At 45.3% G+C, this 20,262-nt stretch overlaps 1 protein-coding gene across 6 annotated transcripts in view; it reads right to left on the bottom strand.

The window, feature by feature from the left end:
- SOGA1 (suppressor of glucose, autophagy associated 1) overlaps window positions 1–20,262 on the bottom strand; it is a 77,660-nt gene that overhangs the window by 27,831 nt on the left and 29,567 nt on the right. For all 6 annotated transcript variants that reach the window (XR_008997940.1, XR_008997941.1, XR_008997942.1 and 3 more), the window contains exons 4-8: window positions 12,134–12,196; window positions 10,318–11,499; window positions 5,711–5,851; window positions 3,274–3,399; window positions 2,045–2,275 (exon numbers count right to left, since the gene is read on the bottom strand). Coding sequence is in view for 3 of the 6 variants with exons in the window: in XM_057502983.1 (XP_057358966.1) it covers window positions 2,045–2,275; window positions 3,274–3,399; window positions 5,711–5,851; window positions 10,318–11,499; window positions 12,134–12,196 (1,743 nt within the window). In the remaining 3 variants the exon portion in view is untranslated. The remainder of the gene's footprint in view (window positions 1–2,044; window positions 2,276–3,273; window positions 3,400–5,710; window positions 5,852–10,317; window positions 11,500–12,133; window positions 12,197–20,262) is intronic.

Consider the following 20,262-nt stretch of genomic DNA (forward strand, 5'->3'; position numbering starts at 1 on the left):
ATAAAGCTGAAAAAAATGTGGTTTATCAATACAATGATAAGCCTTAATAGGCTCCTGTCTTACGCTACAACATGGATGAACCCTGAGGGTATTATGTTAAGTGAAATAAACCAATCACAGAAGGACAAATAAGTATGATTCCACTTATGTGAGGCACTTGAAGCAGACAAAATTATAGGGACAGAAAGTAAAATGGGGGCTGGGGGAAGGGAGGGATGGGGAGTTAAGAGCTTAATGGGGCAGAGTTTCAGGTTTGCAGGATGAAAAAAGCTCTGGGATGGATGGTGGTGATGGCTACACAAAAATGCGAATGTATTTAATGGCACCAAACTGTAAACTTAAAAATAGTTAACATGGTAAATTTTATGTATATTTTACTACAATTTAAAAAAAAAATTGGACTTTACCCAGAGGCCTGTGTAGGACTTCCAAACAGGAGAGGTAGTTCTTTGTTTTCAAATACCACAGAAGAGAAAGCAGACAGTGGCTTCAAATAAGAGGCTCCAGGTATGACACCACCCAATAATGGGTGGTACTTGAGGGGCAGCCAAGCCAGGCTCCCGACTGGCTTCTCACAGGGGCCCTTCTGGGTCAGATGCCCCAGGGTGAGGGCAGTAGGGATTGGGTCCTTTTAATGATGGTTGGTAACTCTTCCTCAAGGCCCTTGGGGAAGAGATAGGTGGCTGGGGTTATGAGCTCCACTGGGCATAGGTGGAGGGGATTCTTGCTATAGGTTTAGGTCTAGTCATCATTCCCTGTTCCTGGGGCATTCAGACCACTTTAGAGAATCCCTGAAAGGGGTATATGGAAACTTGGGAAGTGTCACTGGACCCCACTGGCTCTGGAAAGTATAGCTTAAGCTGCAGGAGGGCCAACCTGAGCTAAACCAGAGGTACCTGTACCCAGAAAGCCAAGGCCAAGGTGAGCAGTGCCGGCTCAAGCAGGGGTCTGAGGTATGGCGGCCTTACGTGCCCCCTTCTCCCAGCAGTGCGGGCAGGCTGAGGACAGGAGCAGGGGCTTTGAGGACAAACGGTCCTGCAAAGGCTGAGGTGTGAATGGACCACACGACTCCTGCCTAAGCTTCATACATTCCCAAAGTTCCCCTCCTCCTGTTTCCTGCCACGTCCACATACTACCTGTGCTATCATTAATGTTCTTAAGTCAACTTACTATTTCTAGTTAATACATATATCTAAAAAAGGATGTTGATATTATTACTAAAAATGGAAAGCCAGTACCCATTGCTGTAAGTCAAAAGTAACATTAAAAAAAAAAAAGGTATAAGTCATAAGTCAAAAATGAACAGCAACAAAAAAGAATGAATTACTTCTATATTCAAAACATGGATGAATCTCAAAAAAGTATATTAAGCAAAAATAGCCAGACACAAAAGATTATATGCACCTATATGAAGTTTAGAATAGACATAATCCACTGTGTAAGAAGCCAGAGTAGTGCTGACAGCTGGGTCGTGCATACTGACTGGGGCCCTGGTAATGTGCTCTGCTGTGATCTGGTGGGGGCTCATTTGGGCGTACGCTGTAAAACTTTGTCAGCTGTACACTTAAGATGTGTGTACTTTTCTGTATGTAAGTTATACTTCAGAAGAGTAAAAACATTAAAATACATCATATTTGCATGTAATGCAATAACAACAAAACCAGATTAAATTCACCTAGATACTGTATCCTGCTAAAGACTCGAAGATTTGTTAAAAGGAGAAATGAGCAAGTATTAGAGAGGTGTTAAAGACCCACCAGCCCCCAGAAGACCCACCAGCCCCCAAAGAGTCTTTCTCCTGGTGAGGTGGGGACCAAGTCTGTCTTCTTCACCATGGGATCCCCAGGCCCTGCCACAGCACCCAGTTAAGAGCTGGTTCCCAACAAACAGATGCTGAGTGAGTAAATGAATGCAGGGATGGAAGCCTGCAAGCTGATGGTTCAAATTTGAGCCTCAGGGCTGTGTCGACACCAGCTAGGTACCCCTCTCCTCCTATCTCCCCCAGCCCACGCCCACCCCAGTCCCAATCCCAGGGGAGCCATACCTCAAGGAAGTCATCCCCCTCGCTGGGCAATACCTTGCCCTGCCGCCAGCGCTTGAGAAACCACCTGAGCTTCATGAAGAGCAGCAGGAAGTTGTGCTTGAACTGCTGGGACTCCTGCACCAGCATGTTCTTCTCCTGGCTCCAGAATTTCTGCTCCAGCCTGCGCTGGAGGCCCAGACTCTGCAGCTCAAACTCCCGCCTCAGGAGCGCCCTCTGCTGGTCCTCCTTCAGCTGTCGAGGGGGACAAGAGCGTAAGAAATTCCAGCGGTCTTCCAGGGCACTGCCCCTCCCCATCCCAGGTCTCAGTCAAGAGCAGCGAGGAAAATTTGGGTGGCGCCTGTGAGTGATCCCTGCCAGGAATTCCACCAGTAGCAGCTCATTCTGTTGAGATTAACAGTGCCCTTTGCTACTCCAGGGGAAAGAAACTCATAAAAGCAGCAGCAATAAGTTACAAATCAGTGGAAGAGCTGGCAGCTGAACCTGGCTCTGATTATTAAAAACCATGACATCATATAGCGAGCCGAAACTGGGTGCCAGTGTTTCACATGAACTCTCACATTTAAAGAGGAACTTAGGAGGGTGAGTGATAATGGCAGGGAGGGGTGATGCGGAGAGCAAAGGGCATGCTGGGAGTAAGGAAGGCTGAGACTATATCAGTACCCTAGGAAGCAGTGCAGAGTCATGGCTGAGAGAGTCAGAGACCTGGATTCAAATCACAACCCCCAACTCCCTCTAGACAGGCAACCCTGGGCAAAAGCCTTCAGCTTTCTAGGCATTAGTGTCCCCATCTGTAAAAAGGGGACACCTCATAGGAGAAGACATGAGGATTAAAGGCCATAATGTATGGGAAGGACATTGTACAAGCCTGACATACAGTAACAACTTAATAAATGCTATTAGCAGAATTACCATACTGGATTGCCAGCCAGGCCTATGGCCTTTCTACCATGGTTTTCAGCTCTGGTGGGAACAGTATTTCACAGATGAGGAACTGAAGCCCAGCAAGGAGACAGAATCGGCCTGAGGTCACACAGGCAGTTAGTGGTGAGCCCAGGACTCCAGCCCAGCTAATGCACAATCACATGTGCAGTATGGACCAGGAAGACTCAGGTTTCCCCTGACATTCTGGCCATCTGAAAAACTGAGAAACTCCACAGTTTCCACCTTCAGTTCAAGGACGAGAAGTTGGAGTAGCTGCATGGCTGGGGAGGGCACGGGGCACCACCCACCTGGACCATTTTCTGGTTGAAGTTATCGGCCTCCTCCTTCCGTAGCTGCTGTTCCTGGGAGAGCTGCTCTTGCAGGCCCCGGAGGCTGTCGTGGGCCTCAGCCAGCACCAGCTGCAGCTCTTTGATCTGGGGTACGGATAAGGGACGCAGATAATGAGGAGGGAGAGAGCAGGAGGAGGACAGAAGCTGTGGTCAGAGGATAGAGTGGTAGGGGACATCAGCGTATGTGGGACCCAAGCCGCTCTTCAAGTACAAATAAAGCACAATGGTTGTCCTACCTCAGTGGGTTGTCATGACAACTGAACAAAACAATGCACATCAAATCTAGCAACTGTTACCATTTTAACTTGATAATTCCTCTCTTTGAAGTTTATTTGAAGGAAATAAATACTGTGAAAACTAAGTTTGAGCCACAAAGATGTTCATTATCTCATTGTTTGTAATTACAAAAATTTAGAAAAAACTTAAAGGGATTAATATATGTGTTTAATGGGTCTATACATATGAAAAAATTATTCAACTGTACACTAAAGGTAGTGTCCTTTACTGTATGTATATTATGTTATACTTCAATAAAAATTAAAAAAAATAAAAGATGTATACCTCCATAAAAAAATATGAAGGACATGGACACACACACACTAAATGTTAACAACTGTCAACCACATGATAATCTTGTGATCCTGACTTACTTCTTTATATCTTTATGCAATGCTGCTTAGGTATTTTGTTGTAGTTATTTGTTGCTTATAATCAACATGTAATAATATCTTAAGAAAAAGACAATAAAACTCTACATTTGCAGGGGAAATTGTGTTTATAAATATTTGTAGCTAAACAGGCAAAATTAATCTATTCTGCTAGAAGCTGGTGACTAGACGGAGGCCAGAAAGAAGGCTCCTGGGGACAGGACATGCTCTGTTTATACTGAGATGCTTGCTGATTACATAGGAGGGTTCAATTTGTGAAAATTATTTGAGCAAATACAAGCAAATAAGAGTTACATTTCAATTTTTAAAAATTTAAATATTTCTAGTATCAGGAAAATTTTTATGCTGCTATGTAAACTAGGCAAGAAAAGGAAATGTCAGCTCTAACTCCTACGTAAAACCTTTCCAGGCATAGTAAGATGTCCCTCTCTGACAAAAAAAAAAAAAAATTATCTGGCCAATAATGTGGAAATGTGGCAATGAAAGGCACTCTGATTTGAGGTATATCTTGTATGTCTGTTTTGCATTAAAAATCCTTGCAAGACTAGGCACTACCTGCCATTTCTAATGTTCTCCTTGAACTCAGTGCCCAACAGAGTGCCTTGAAAATTATAACTTCCCCACAAAGAGTGGCTGAATGAAATTATTGAAGTAGTTGAATACATGCAGGAAATTATTTTCTCTGCAGGTGAGCTGGCCTGTCTCCTTTTCTCAGAAAATGAGAACTAAATAGCTCATGATTCCCCCCTCCACGGTTCTGTGCCGTGGCTGCTAGGAAACTCAAGACCATTTAGAGAGTTTGATCTACCAACCTCATGGGAACTTCTCCCCTTGCATAGTTGCGGATGGCCTTCCTCAGCCACACAATCGCCTTCCCAGGGATGGGAAGAGCTCAGAGGAAAAAGTGCTCAGTGTGGATCACACCCAAGGCTCTCCATGGTTCAGGAGCCGCAGGGAGGCCCCACCTGCTCCATGGGAGGCTTTTCCTACTTCAGGCTCATTGTGAGGTACTGGGGAGGGGCTTGGGAGGCTTGGGAGGCACTCAGAACCACCCCAAATCCCTCAAGGTCCAGGGGGTCCTATAAATTCTGCAGCCATCACCCACTCTAATCCCCCCACATTTCAGAGGCGGAGCTGCAGCCAGAGAGTGGGGACATGCCCAAGGCCACAGAGCCACACCGGTAAGTCCCCTGAGACCCAGCAATGTGTCCCCATTCTCCTCATCCTCACCTAACATGGACCAGGCCTTCAGCTAAGACTTTTCATGTATTTAATCTTTTCAACATCCCTATGAGGGATCATCTTTATTTTAAAGGTGAAAAAACTGAGGACAGAGATAAAGTGACTTATCTACAATCTCACAGTCAGTATATAGTGAAGCTACAACTTGAACCCAATCAACCTGACTATAGAGGTTTCTGCCTTCCTGATAAAGAAATCAGTGGTTCTATTAAATGACATATTATTAAATTCCCAGTGAAATTTAGTACAGTAAAACAAAATCAATTTCTTCAGATGAATTTATAAGCTTCCTTTTATCAAGCCATGAGAATGGCCCAAATTTCCTTGTTTCCCTTTTAGCCTTTGCTGGCAGGAAGGTCAGAAACAAATGGAATACTCAAAATCCCCATCATTATCAGCTAAGATTCTCCATGGACCACTCTGCACATTGGGAGGCCCCAGCCACTCTCCTACCCTCCCCACTGCTTGCTCAGGCCTAGGCCCACCTCAGAGGCATAAGAATCATTGTCTTCCGCTCGGTAAGGTCTGAAGCTCCGGCTGGGGTCAGGCTTGGAGTCCAGGTCACCAGTGCGATAGGCTTCTCTTATCCTGGGCTCCCATTCCGGCAGGTCCCTGTAATCAGGCGGCTGCAACCAGAGAGATAAAATATATCCATGAGGAGGGGGGCAAGAGGTGCCAGAAACAGCCTTACCCCAGGCCTCTGGACTCTATATGAGGCTCTGACCACCCACTTAAGGGCTGGAGCCTAGGCAGATTCACCTGTGGTAGCAGACCCAGCCCTGGTGGGGGCGCTGCAGCTACTCCGTGAACGTCTATGGAAAGCATCAATGAGCAGCTAAGTGGTGAGGGAAAACACTGCTTCTGTGAGTGTCTTGTGTACAAACCTCCTGAGCCAGTCTCGGCTGTCCTACACCTGTGCGGCCCAGTACATTCCTACCTCTAGAACCAAGAGGAAGACCCAACAATGGGGCAGTCTGCTTGCTGAGAAAAACAAGATCAAATCATGTCCACAAAGCACAGATTAGAGAAATTACGGCATAACTCCAACAAGCAGTCGTCAAAGAGAAAGAGCCAAATGTCTCTGTGCAGACATGGGAAACCCTTACCCTTGCTCTCAGGATGAAGAGCAAGCCTGTCTGATGCTCCCTGCAATCCAGGTACACTTAGTCCTTGGACACACCATGCCCCTTCCAGCATGACGCCTTTGCATAGGCTGTTCCCTCTGCTTAGGACACCCTTACCCTGGTAATCCATCCTTCCGATCTTGGCTCAGATCAGAGGCCTTCCCTGACACAGGATCTAGGTCAAAGTTCCTCGTCCACAGAACCAAGTGGTTCTTTTCTTTTTTTTATTTATTTTTTTTTATTGAAGGGTAGTTGACAACAGCATTGCATTACATTAGTTTCAGGTGTACAACACAGCGACTCAACATTTATATACATGATATTTCTAGGTACCAGGTATCACCATACCAAGTTGTTACAATATTTTGACTATATTCCTTATGCTATACATTACATCCCGGTTACTTATTTATTTTACAATTGGAAGTGTTTATATATATATATATATTGTGAGGGCATCTCTCATATTTATTGATCAAATAGTTGTTAACCACAACAAATCTCTGTATAGGGGGGTCAATACTCAATGCACAATCATTAATCCACCCCAAGCCCAATTTTCGTCAGTCTCCAATCTTCTGATGCATAACGAACAAATTCTTACATGGAGTACAAATTCTTACATAGTGAATAAGTTACATGGTGAACAGTGCAAGGGCAGTCATCACAGAAGCTTTCGGTTTTGTTAATGCATTATGAACTATACACAGTCAGTTCAAATATGAATATTCATTTGATTTTTAAACCTGATTTATATGTGGATACCACATTTCTCTATTATTATTATTTTTAATAAAATGCTGAAGTGGTAGGTAGATACGAGATAAAGGTAGAAAACAGAGTTTAGTGTTGTAAGAGAGCCAATGTAGATGATCAGGTGTGTGCCTGTAGACTATGTGTTAATCCGAGCTAGACCAGGGCAATAAACATCCATGTATGCAGAAGATTTCTCTCAGAACATGAGGGGGGAGGTTCTAACCTCACCTCTGCTGCTCCCCATTTTCTCACAGATGGCCCCCTGCGACTGTGCCTGTCTTAGGTTGTTCCTCCCTTGAGGAATCTTACCCGTCTCTGGCTAACCAGTCATCTTCCGGGGCCATACAGGGAAATGTTAAGTTGGTAAGTGAGAGAGAAGCCTTATCGTTTGAAAAGGTTAGCTTTTTACTTCTTTGCATATTTATGCCCTGTGGCTTCTATGCCCAGCATTTGTCTTGAGGTGTCTTTACCACTTGGAAGAATTATGATACTCGGTAAATTCGACATGTGGCACGAGTTCTATTTAAAGGTTGTGATTAGGTAGGAAGAAGAAAAGCTACAGAAGTAGCAGGCAGAAGAAAACCTGGGAAGATTGATTATTTCTTTGACATATTTTCTTGTAGAGTAACTTCAGCATGGATAGGTTTTAAACGACTAATTAAATTGTGCACACACATTAACATAATAGGAATATAGTTACCTAACCAAAGCATACCAAGTGGTTCTTTTCTTGAAAGCCCTCATCTCAGTTTGTAATCAAATTCTTTGGCATGAATTTAAGTAGTAGCTTAAAACCTATACATGCTGAAGTTACTCTACAAGAAGATATGTCAAAGAAATAATCAATCTTCCCATGTTTTCTGCCGCCTGCTACTTCTATAGCTTTTCTTCTTCCTTCCTAATTACAACCCTTAAATAGAATTTGTGCCTCATATCAAATTTACCGAGTATCATAATTCTTCCAAGTGGTAAAGATACCTCAAGACAAATGCTGGGCATAGAAGCTACAGGGCATAAATATGCAAAGAAATAAAAAGCTAACCATTTCAAACAATAAGGCTTCTCTCTCACTTACCAACTTTACCTTTCCCTGTATGGCCCCGGAAGATGACTGGTTAGCCAGAGACGGGTAAGATTCCTCAAGGGAGGAACAACCTAAGACAGGCACAGTCGCAGGGGGGCCATCAGGTGAGAAACTGGGGATCAACAGAGGTGAGGCTTAGAACCTCACCCCCGTGTTCTGAGAGAAATCTTCTGCATACGTGGATGTTTTATTGCCCTTGTCTAGCTTGGATTACCACATAGTCTACAGGCACACACCTGATCATCTACATTTGCTCTCTTACAACACTAAACTATGTTTTCTACCTTTATCTTGTATCTACCTACCACTTCAGCATTTTATTTAAAATAATAATAATAAAGAGAGAAATGTGATATCCACATATAAATCAAGTATAAAAATCAAATGAGTATTCATATTTGAACTGACTGTTTATAGTTCATAATGCATGAGCAAAACCGAAAGTTTCTGTGATGACTGCCCTTGTACTGTTCACCATGTAACTTATTCACTATGTAAGAATTTGTTCTCCATGTAAGAACTTGTTTGTTATGCCTCAGAAGATTGGAGACTGACGAAAATTAGGCTTGGGGTGGATTAATGATTGTGCATTGAGCATTGACTCCCCTATACAGAATTTTATTGTTGTTAACAACCATTTGATCAATAAATATGAGAGATGCCCTCACAAAAAAAAAAAAAAAAAAAGTACACACTTCCAATTGTAAAATAAATAAGTAACCGGGATGTAATGTATAGCATAAGGAATATAGTCAAGATATTGTAACAGCTTGGTATGGTGATAACTGCTACCTAGAATTGTCATGTATATAAATGTTGAATCACTATGTTGTACACCTGAAACTAATGTAATGTAATACTGTGTGTCAACTACCCTTCAATAAAAAATAATTATCTACAAAAAAAAAAAAAAAAATTCCTTGGCATGGTAGTTTGATTATCATCTCTCTTCCCCACTAAAGGATATGGGGTAGAAATCCTATCTGTGTTTGCTTACATGGTACCCAGCTCTGAGCATAAAACGTGTATGAACAATAAACAGAGCATCATAAGTAAATGAACAAACAGAATCATAACACAAGTAAAATAAGCTGTGTGGTAACAGTAGGCAACACATAAAACAATCTGGGTGAAAAACAAACATACAGAGAGTATCTGAAGAGGAAGATTCAGAAGAGCGTGCTGTCATGGTGAAATATTCTAGATCTGTTCCATGACACACACACCACTCCTGAGCACATGAAATGTGGCTACTGAGACTGAAGGAAGGGAATTCAACTGTATGTAAATTTTATTAATTGAAATTTAAGTAGCCACATGGGGCTAGTGGCTACTGTACTAGAGGGTGATCTTCTAGGCTGTTAACAGTACTTCCCTAGAGAGAGGATGAAGCAGCAAGGAGTCTTTCATCCTTTTCGTCAGGTACTTCTGAAGCTCTTTGAATATGGATTACTTTGGCAATAATGCCTTTTTCTGGAACAAGTACATTTGCTATTTTAATTCGTCTAAGAAGTAGCTTATGGACCTCAATGGTGGAAGTTCATTACCTTTAGAGAGCCATGTTTCTTGCCTCTGCATAGAACCTGACTGGGGTTTTGGTTTATTTTTTTAAAAACAACACTTGGTTCAAAATACAAAATTGCAAAAGAAACCAGCAAAGAAGGGTGACCTGGCAAAAAGATAGGGCTTAGGAATCAATCCCTACCTCTATCAACAGTAAATGACCAGGTGGGTGAGTTGTATATTCACTCAGTTAATCATATCCAGTAATGAGAATGAACAAACTGTGGCTATGTGCAACCACAACCGTAACGGTAGATGAAAGAAGCCAGGCACAGGTGAGTGTGTACTTATGATCAGCAGTTTATAAAGAGCTCAAGGACAGACAAAATTGAATCAAGAGAGGGGTCACCTTTGGGAGCAGGGAGAGTAGAGTGGCCAGAGGGGACATGAGGAGGGACCTCTGGGCTGCTGGTCACATTCTATTTCTTGTTCTGGGTGATTGCTTGAGTGTGTTCACCTTGGGAAAACTCATCCTGCTTTGCGTGCTTCTCTGTCTGTATGTTATGATTCAACAAAAAGTTCATATCAAAGAATAGCAATAAGGCCTGTGACTGGAACATCTTACCTGGAAGTCTGAGACAAGGTCTTTGGCCAGAAGAATCTCCTTGGAGGGCACCTGGGAGCCCAAGGTGGGCAGTGACGAGAAGGACTCGGGCTGCTCCTTGGCAGAGCTCCCAAGGACCGAGTCCGCCTTCCTCGTGAAGGCATTGAGTTCCTGCTGGAGCAGGCTCAGCCGTACCAGGATGGCATGGATGAGCTTGGTGTCCCTGGGACCCTCACTATTGTCAGGGGCTTCATGCAGCCGAAAGTCAGCACACTCATTGTCCAGATACAGGCGGAGGCCAGCCGAAAAGCCATTGGCATCAGCCACCAGGACGTCGATGGCCTTGCTGACCAGGGCAGCCTGCTCCCTCAGCCCAGGCAGTGCTTCAGCCTCCCTGGCTCTGCAGAGCCGGGTGGCCTGGGGGCCATGTGCCTCGCCAAGAGCAGCAGGCACACACTGGGCAGAGTCCCCAGCCTCGGCGTCCGTCTCCAGCATTGGCCGTGTGCTCTGGCAGGAGGCAAGATCACAGCGCTGGAGGTTGGACAGGAGCACGCGATTCTCGTACTGCAGCTTCTTGACCTTGCCGCTGAGCTCGCCGATCTGCAGTTTGGCAGCCGCCAGCTCCTCCTGTGAGGCCTCGCTGAGCACGGAGCAGCTGTCCTCCGACAGCGTCACGTCCAGCTCATGCTCCGAGCGGTACTTGGCCAGCTCAGTCAGCAGCAGCTTGTTCTGGTCCTCAAGCTCTGCCGAGGAGCGCCGCAGCAGCTCCGCCTCCTCCTCCACGAACTGCAGGTGTCGCCGCAGCTCCGCCAGGCTCTCCCCGCACTCACTGCCACCCAGGGCAGAAAAGGCCAGGCGGGCCTCCGGGCCCCCACAGCCGCCCCCGTGGTCTTTCATGTCGTCCATCTCGGCCCGCAAACCTCGGTTTTCCACCTCCAGTTCCACGATGCGGCGGCTTAGCAGGTTGGCTTCCTCCTCCACCAGCTTCAGATGCACCTTCAGCTCAGTCTCACGAGAGTGCGGTGCATCGGCCAGCTCCTCGGCGGACAGGGCGCTGTCCAGATCGCCGTAGAGCGAGCGGTACTTGAGCAGCTCCTCCTTCATGCTGTCGTTCTCTTTGGCTAACTTAGTGAGCTTCTTGCACATGAGGGCTGACTCCTCTTTTGCAAAGTGCAGCTGGCACTTCAGGTCCGCACTGTCCTCCTGCGGCCCGACGGGCACAAGGACAGACACCACCCAGGACGGTTAGTGTTTGAAGGCTCAACACCAGCCACAGCATTTCAGGGAGCACTAACTATGTGCTGGGGACACAGGAACGAATCAGACACAGTGCTGACCCTCAAGGACCTGGGAGGTCCAGAAGGGAAACAGCAAGGGGGATGTTGACACTGTGGCAAAGATGGAGCACCACACATAACTGAGGGGTCCAGGAGGGCTTCCTGGAGTAGGCAACATTCTGCCAGGGTGACTGTTGCTGCTACAGTTTGCTCATCTGTGAAAGGGGATGACACTCCCTCCCTCACAGCCATGGAGAGGACTAATGAGATAATGTATGGAAAGTGCCTAGCACCCTGACAATCCAGGACCACCCGAGGCTAACTGTACTCTAAGCCGGACCTGGGCTGCATACAGCAGTTCATCTGTCTATACATGGGGGAACCATGGGCTCAGGGCTTTGGGAAGGGAAACGGGCAGGCAGCAAAGCTGAGAAAATGAACAAGGGGAGGATGAGGGAGAAGCTGGGGAAGGGCAAGCACCTCTGGGGACTCAGACCTTCAGATGAAACCCTGCCTGTTGGGGGGCTGCAAAGGGGACCGTGGCGGCTTCGGGAAAGTACCTGCACAGAAGACTTCTTGTCCGTCTTCCCCAGGGAGCGAGTTCCTCTTTTCTTCAAGGAATGCTGGAGAGAGATTTAAGAAAACTGAGCTGAAAGCTCACGAAGGTGGTGGGCCTCCACAGAGCAGTCACTGAGGGGCCCCTACCCAGCCTAGTCCCTTCCTGCTCTGCCCAGCCAGGTCCAGGCCTTAACCAGCACCAACTGCTGAGCCAGAGGGCCCTCAAGACCACCCAGTGGGCTGCAAATGAGCAACTGGCCAGAAGCACTGGAGGAGTTGATTCTGAACACACCTGCCAGGCTTCCTCCCTTCTCCCACCCCCACATTGTGATCAAGTTTGCCTGCGCCAAGACCCAGAAATCTGGGTTCTGTTCTGGTTTGCCTTCCATTCAGTCACCAAAGATTTCCTGAGCACCGATTCTGTGCCTGGCACAGTCAGGCATAGAGAACAGAGCAGTGACCAAGACAGACAGACAGGGTCCTGGGGGAGATGCTGCTGTGCTCCACCCCATCTCTCCCTACCCCTCCTTCAGGACTGGGGCACTTGTTCCCCTAGCTAAGACCTCAAAGATGAGCCCCCTCCCAGAGATGGCCCCTGGCTGAGGGCAGCCATCTCATCGAAGGTCAGGTGTCCTCCCTGGGGTGACTGGTCCGTGTGCCCTTGCCTGAACTCAGGACAACTCTAAAGGGCCACCCCAGCTCTCAGCTCCACGGGGTCAGCAGCGGCCATTGGTGGGACTGCTCCCCACGCCTCAACCTCACCCTCTGCCTCACTCCCTTGGAGCGTTACACTCAAGGGAGCTCCTCCATAAGCCGCCACATGCAAAGCTCCATCCCAGCAGGAATCCTGTCCTCATGACCCTGGCATCTGAGCGAGAAAACTTTAATTCAGAATGAATACTAAGAAACAAAATGAATTTGAAATCATAATTACACAGGAGGCTTAGAAATGATGAGGGACTGACCATTTTTTTACAATTTAAATTGGAAGTTTTCATGCAGATGAAAACAAAATAAGGCTATAATAATAACCATGATTCAAAAATCCATAAGCTATACAAGAAATCAGTACACTTGATTAGAAAAGCAAATTCTACATGGAAAAAATAATATCCTAAGAAATGGAAAAAGTATAAATTAGTAACTGGGAAAACATATTTGCAATTTATTACACTGACAAAGGGTTAATGTCCTCAATACCTAAAGAGCTTTGGAAAATAGAGAATAAAAAGGCCAACAAACCTACAGGAAAATGGGCAAGAGACAGGAAAAACTGGAAAAGAAAGGTAAATGGTTCCTAACTTAGAAGATGCTCAACCTGATTCATGATAAAGAAACGCAAATTAAAACTACACTGAGATACCATTTCTCACCTATCATGACTGGCAAAAATCCAAACACCTGACAATGCATCCTTTCGGTGGAGCTATGGAGCAGCAGGTACACTCACAAGTCGCAGATTGCTCGCAAGAATGCAAATGGCACAAGCCCTACGGAGGGGAACTTGAGGAAATGTTAAAATAACATTTTCAAGTTTCTCAATGTTTAAAAAAGTTACTCAGTTAGATGAGTGGCTCCATTGCACACATCTTCCCATGAGAGGGGTGATTCATGTTAGTGCTATATAAAACCACACTTAAGTAGCTTTTAAGTTTTCAAGTTGAGCAGATATTTTTTTAGAAAGCTCCCAGGTGGTTTGAAAACATGCCTTCCCCACCCCACCTCTCATACCCTATCCCTGAAGGAGAGAACCACTGATCTAATCCAACCACACACACATCCCGACACACACACTTTACTGAAGGCTACAGAGACAGACAGAAAGGTCCCATAGCAAATTCAGAGCTGAGCTGGAACCATTTCTTGACACAGCACTCGATCTCATCTCAAAGACTTAGAGAAAGAAAATGTGCCTTCTTTGATGAGGACCAGAGGGGAGCTAACATAGTGGCTCTGCACCTGGGTGGCACAACAGAATTACTTGGGGGGATTTAAAAAAAATACTGATACCCAAGTTCCCACCCCAGAAATTCTGATACGATTTGTCCAAGGTAGGGTCCCAGGCATCAAGTATTTTGAAACAGCTTCCCAGGTGATTCTAACACTCAAGCCAGGCTGGAAACACAGAGGCAGGGAAATGAACTCCAGACGGGCCCTTAAGTATATCTTAGCACCCAATCAAATCCTCAAGAGACCTTGTGAAATGCAAAGGAGGCAGGAAGGCAGAGGCTGAGTTTCAGATGCTTGGGTGATAGGAGCAGGGAGCCAGTACTTGAGAAGGGCTAACCTGGGATCTTTCAAAAGCAGGGAAGGAAAAGTAGGAAATGGGGTGAGGGCCACAAACCAAGTCCCTCCACAAAGGATTCCCTCCCACAAATAGGGACTAGGAAGGGGGTGCTCAGAGGGAGAGCCCCATGTGCAGTGGTGAGGGCGGGGCTCTAGGGTCAGGCTTGCAGATCTGGGCCTGCTTACCACAAGCTGAGGAGGAGAGGGACTGAGAGCTGAACTCTGGGAACCCCACAACACTGAGGTTATAATCCTGGGTGGACCCCTTCCTCTCCCGGAAACTCCATCTTACCATTTATAAACCTGAGCCGTGGATTAAGGACCACAGCCTCTTTAAGCACTGCACACTCTCTGGAGGAAGGAAGTTGGGTGAAGGGAAGGGGAGCCAGGGATCTCCAAAGGCACTGAGAGGTCCCAGCTGTCACATATAAGAGAATGAGATAATAGAAAGCCTAAAGCCCCTAAAAAGGACAGACAGTGTGATTCACATAAGCAAAACATGGCATGTGCACACAAGGGAATATTAATAGTGTTCAGCCACAGAAAAGAATGAAGACCTGATACATGCTACAACATGCATGTGCCTTGAAAACATCATGCTAAGTGAAAAAAGCCAATCACAAACAGTCACGCAGTGTATGATTCCATTTACACGAAATATCCAGAACAGGCAAATCCATAAAGGCAGAAAGTACACAAGGAGTGCCAGGGATTGGAGGAATGGGGAATTGGGGGTGACTGTTGATGAGCTTGGATTTCCTTTTGGGGTGATAAGAATGTTCTGGAATGAGAGAGTGGTGATGGTTGTACAACTCGGAATATTCTAAAAACCACTAAGCTGTATACTTTAAAAAGAAACTTTATAGTATGTGAATTGATATCTCAATAAAGCTGTTACTAGAAACAACCCAGAACATGTTACCATTTTTATAAAAATAAGATGTGTGTGTATACTGTTTAGTATATGCACAGTGGGGGTCAGTCAAATTCCTAGCAAGGAGAATGCAGGGAACTTGTACTTTGCATTTTTCTTCACCCACACTTTTTTTGTTGTTGTTGGGGGAGAGGACATAGTCCTACAGTGTTTTTTCTTTAAAAATATTTTTAAATTACACATTATTTTAAAAAATAATATACAAAAATACATTCTCACTGTGATGCTGTACACTGGTGACCAAGCAGAAGACCCCTGTTTATACCCCCACCCATTTTCCTCCCCAACCTGAGGGTGACCGCAGCTGATGGTCAGCCGGAGCTCCTCCTAGGCTTTGCTCTGTGTTTAAAATATGGAAACAGATGGTGTTCTTTTAGACTTTCCTTCCCATGTTTACTTGACTCGGTGATCTTTGATTTTTATAATAAGCACCTTAGGCAGAAGAAAACCCACAACATTCAGCATTTGAAATCACAGTCTATGTTCATGCTATATTATTCTATGCATTATAGAAACTATACAACATAATCCCATCTTTATTTTTTAAAAAACTACATAGGGAAATATACATTGTATGAACATACAGGCCTGAAAAGTTACAAACCAAACTGCTAATCATGGGTGAGGCTGAGCCAGGAGCAGAATTGAGGGAAGTAGTTAGGGGAGGATTTCTTCTTTTATTTTGGGTATGGGTCCTATTATTTCTGTTATATTTTGGATAACACATTCACGTGTCTACTTCAAAAAGTGCAAAAAGGAATACAGTGAACCCAGTCACAAGTTCTGCCCGGGGCAACCCATGCAACCAGTCTGCAGTATCCATCCTTAGAGGTATGCTAGGCATACATTTATGTGCTTTGGTAATGATATTATTGCTCCATTGAGCTTGTATTACTTTTTTAGTAAAAAAAAGCATATATATATATATATATATACATATACATTTCAGTATGTGGGTGCATATAAACAGAAAACCATGTTGGAAGTAGATGCACCTCCCACCCAAATAGCAATCTGGCAATTTCTCAGAATAATTCCCTCTGTGTATTGGATTACAAGGGCATGTTTTTCTCCTAAGGGTTTACTTGTATTTTCTTGTCTTTCTCTACTAAGCATATATTAACAGTTGCATGGAGGGGAAAAGTCATAGACATTTTAAAATCTCCCCAAGAAAAGTCATGAAGCACCTTTCCAACAGGCTGAATGTAGTAAGTTCTGAGGGGCATGAGCCTCACCGGAATGGGAGAGCAGTGGGCAAAGAGGGGCCAAAGCAGCAAACCCTTCGCAGGACCAGAGTGGTTCCAGCCTTTTCTGGTTGGAGTTGACCCTTCCCCCACCTCTTGGGCTCCCACACTGCTCTGCAGCTCTAGAGGGAAAACAAGGCAGGCTCACAGAGCACAAAGATCTTCCTCTCCCTGCAGGGCAGCAGCTGGCCAGGCAGCCTGGGGGTCTGCGGTGCCCCTCAAGGGGGCCAGGGCCTGTCAGAGCCCCTTTGTGGAGCCTCCAGGGGCAGATGCTCTGGCCCTGGGCCTCGGGAGGGTGGGATGGAACAGGGCAGGGCAGTACCCAGGCACCAACAGGAATGCCAGCAGCAAGCGCAGGACCCCAAGCGCACACTCTCCGACTTGTCATGCAGCAGGAGCTTCCCCACCCACAGCAGTCACAGGCCACTTTGAGCAGCCAAAGGCACCTCTAAGAATCCCTGGTCTAGTGGTCCCAGTAACAACATGAGCTGTGTCCTCCCTGTCCTCCCGGAGACTAGTAGATTGCATTCCAGCACAGAGGCTGCCTGAGTACAGCTCTGGAGGGGCCCTGCCCTCTAACACCTTCCATGCTTCCATGAAACAAAGATCAACCTTCAAGGAATAAAATGAATGTTCTGCCAAAACAGCTGGGCAGATTTCTGCCAAATTTGGAGGAGATGTTTGGAAAGGTCTCATTGAAAACACAGACCACTGTGTGTGCAAAATTTACTCTAGAGGGGTCCTGGGGTGGGGGTGCATCTCCCAGACCAAGGTATTCTTCCTCCAGGGCAGCTGAAGCAGCTACACAGAGAGGCTGTGTGGCTCCTGGCCGGGGGGACCCTTTGGGGGCAGGAAACAAAGAGTGGTTCAGACAGGAGCTCAAAATCACAAGTCACTGGGATTGTGAGGGTTGATATGCAATGTAACTGCTCCGCCCCCTGGGAGAGTGCCTTACTGGAGGCAGCAGAACCGCTTGTTAAATGATGGTAAACACTTCTCTGGACTCACAGCCCTTGTGAGGGTTGTAAGGGTAGCGATAAAGATAATCAGTATTTACCCCACCCTTATTCTCTGCTCAGCACTTTACCTGCCTGTCTCAACTGATTCTCAAAAACACCTCTGAAAAGTAGGGATTAATATGTCCATTCTGTAAATGAACAAACTGAGCCTGGAACAGTAACATGGTTTGCCCAATGTTACAGCTAACTGCAAGTAAGTGGCAAAGGCAGGATTCAAACTCAGGCCTGTGTGACTCCAAGTTCAAGTCTGGCCTGTACCACACAGACCAGGACGAGGACGCTGGCAGCACTGATTTGAACCCAGCTGATACCATGTCAGTGCCCTTCCTGCCCCATCAGTGAGAATCAGGACAAGAAGCCTGTAGTACTCATTGGAATGAGAAGCTGATTTGGGGTCTGAAAACATAGCAGGGTCCTAGGAAGGCCCCTGGATGGGGAAAGGAGGGCAGGGGCATCACCAGAAGTCAGTGTGGCTTTTGGAGAGAGAGTCCTAGGTGAGAATCCCACCTTTGTCCTTCCCCACTCCCATCTATATACAGCAAATCAATCACACAGCAGGTATATACATATACCCAAGGAGAACTAAAAACACATTCACATAAAAACCTGTACACGAATGTTCACAGGAGCATTATTCATGACAGCCACAAAATGGAAACAACTCAAATGCCCATCAATGATGAACAGACAAACAAAACGTGGCTTGTCCGTACAATGGATTATTATTTGGCCATAAAAAGGAATGAATTACTGATACATGCTTCAACATACATATGCCTTGGAAACATTATGCTAAGTGAAAGAAGTCACAAAAGATCACATGATTTCATGGATTAGAAATTTCCAGAATAGGCAAATCTATAGAGACACAAAGTAGGTTAGTGGTTGCCAGGGGCTAAAGGGAAGGGCGAATGGGGAGTGACTGCTAACAGGTACAGGGTTTCAATGGAGATGTCCTGAAAACAGACAATGGTGATAGTTGTGACACCATCACGACATTATGAATTTATTAAAAACTGATGAACTGTATGCTTTAAAATGGTGTTTTTAACAACAACCAAAAAAAAGTACACACTTCCAATTGTAAAATAAATAAGTAACCGGGATGTAATGTATAGCATAAGGAATATAGTCAAAATATTGTAACAACTTGGTATGGTGATAGCTGGTACCTAGAATTATCATGTATATAAATGTTGAATCACTGTGTTGTACACCTGAAACTAATGTAATGTAATACTGTGTGTCAACTACCCTTCAATAAAAAATAATTATCTAAAAATAAATAAATAAATAAATAAATAAATAAAATAAAATGGTGTTTTTTATGGTATATGGGTTATATTGCAATTTAAAAATTGCCAAGAAGACTATAATAGAAATAATAAAACAGGACAATACACATTGGGAGGTTATTGGCTGCATAACATGAGGAAGTACATAAAATGCCCCGTGTGGTGCCTGGTACAGAGCAAGCACTCAGACACAGCAGCTATATTATAACAAATCACGTCAACACTGATGCTGGCTTTCTGCCTAAACTACAAGAACGGGGAGTGACCCTGCTAGTGTTACGATCCTTGAGCTGCAGCCTAGCCGGGCACCAGGAGCATGGCTAGGGCTGGCCACTCTCCCTTCTCTCTAGCAAAGGGGGATCTCCATGGCAACCACAGCAGCTCAGGCCAGGGGCTCCTGTTCTCAGCCTGGTGACAGCATCACCACAGCAACAACCTGTCAGGATGGCAAAGGCAGATCTCCACGATGGGACTTCATCGGTAGCTCTAGGGACGTTCATCTCCATAGAAACCACGTCAGGAAAGGGAGGGAGAAGGGAGAGAGCAAACAGCAAATAAACACAGGGCCACAGGCCCAGATCCTGAGACACCAGGGGCACGTCAGGGGGAGCTAAACCAGCCTCGCTGACATGACCTTCCAAGGGGAAGCGGATTAGTATTTCTCGAGCACTTACTATGTGCAGCTCTATGTATAAAGAGCTGTTTACAGGCTGGGCTGCCTTTACAATTTCACAAGTGCGAAAAAGAAAAATATCTAACTATAGCATTAAAAGAATACAAAGCAAAAGTCATTCTCATCCTATTCTCACCATTTCTAACCCCTCAGTTCAGGGACTTTTCCTCCAGACTTTTGCTATGCATTTGCACATATGCACACATGCTTCAAAACCAGTTTGCTTTGTATGGCTTTTCAAAATAATTAGTGGGATTGCACAATATGTATAGTTCTGTAACTTTCTTTCCCTGCTTAACCATGTACCTTGGAGATCTTTCTGTCAGTACACATATATCTACCTTATTCTTTTCTTAACTGTGGTAAAGTATACATAACTTTGTATATTTGGATTTACCACTTTTAGCGACTTTCCAGGGTACAAGTCAGTGTCATTAAGTACAGTCACATCATTATGCAGCCATCACCACCATCCATCTTCAGAACTTCGTCATCATCCCAAACTGAAACTCTCTACCTATGAAACACTAACTTCTCCCTTTCCCCTCCCCCTGGCCCCTTGTAACCTCTATTCTACTTTCTGTTTCTCTGAATTTGACTACTCTATCTCCTGTAAGTGGAATCACTAATATTTGTCCTCTCATGTCTGGCTTATTGCACTTAGCACCACGTCTTCAAGG

This window comes from Manis pentadactyla, chromosome 5 (assembly GCF_030020395.1).
Source record: "Manis pentadactyla isolate mManPen7 chromosome 5, mManPen7.hap1, whole genome shotgun sequence".
Classification (NCBI taxonomy): Eukaryota; Metazoa; Chordata; class Mammalia; order Pholidota; family Manidae; genus Manis; species Manis pentadactyla.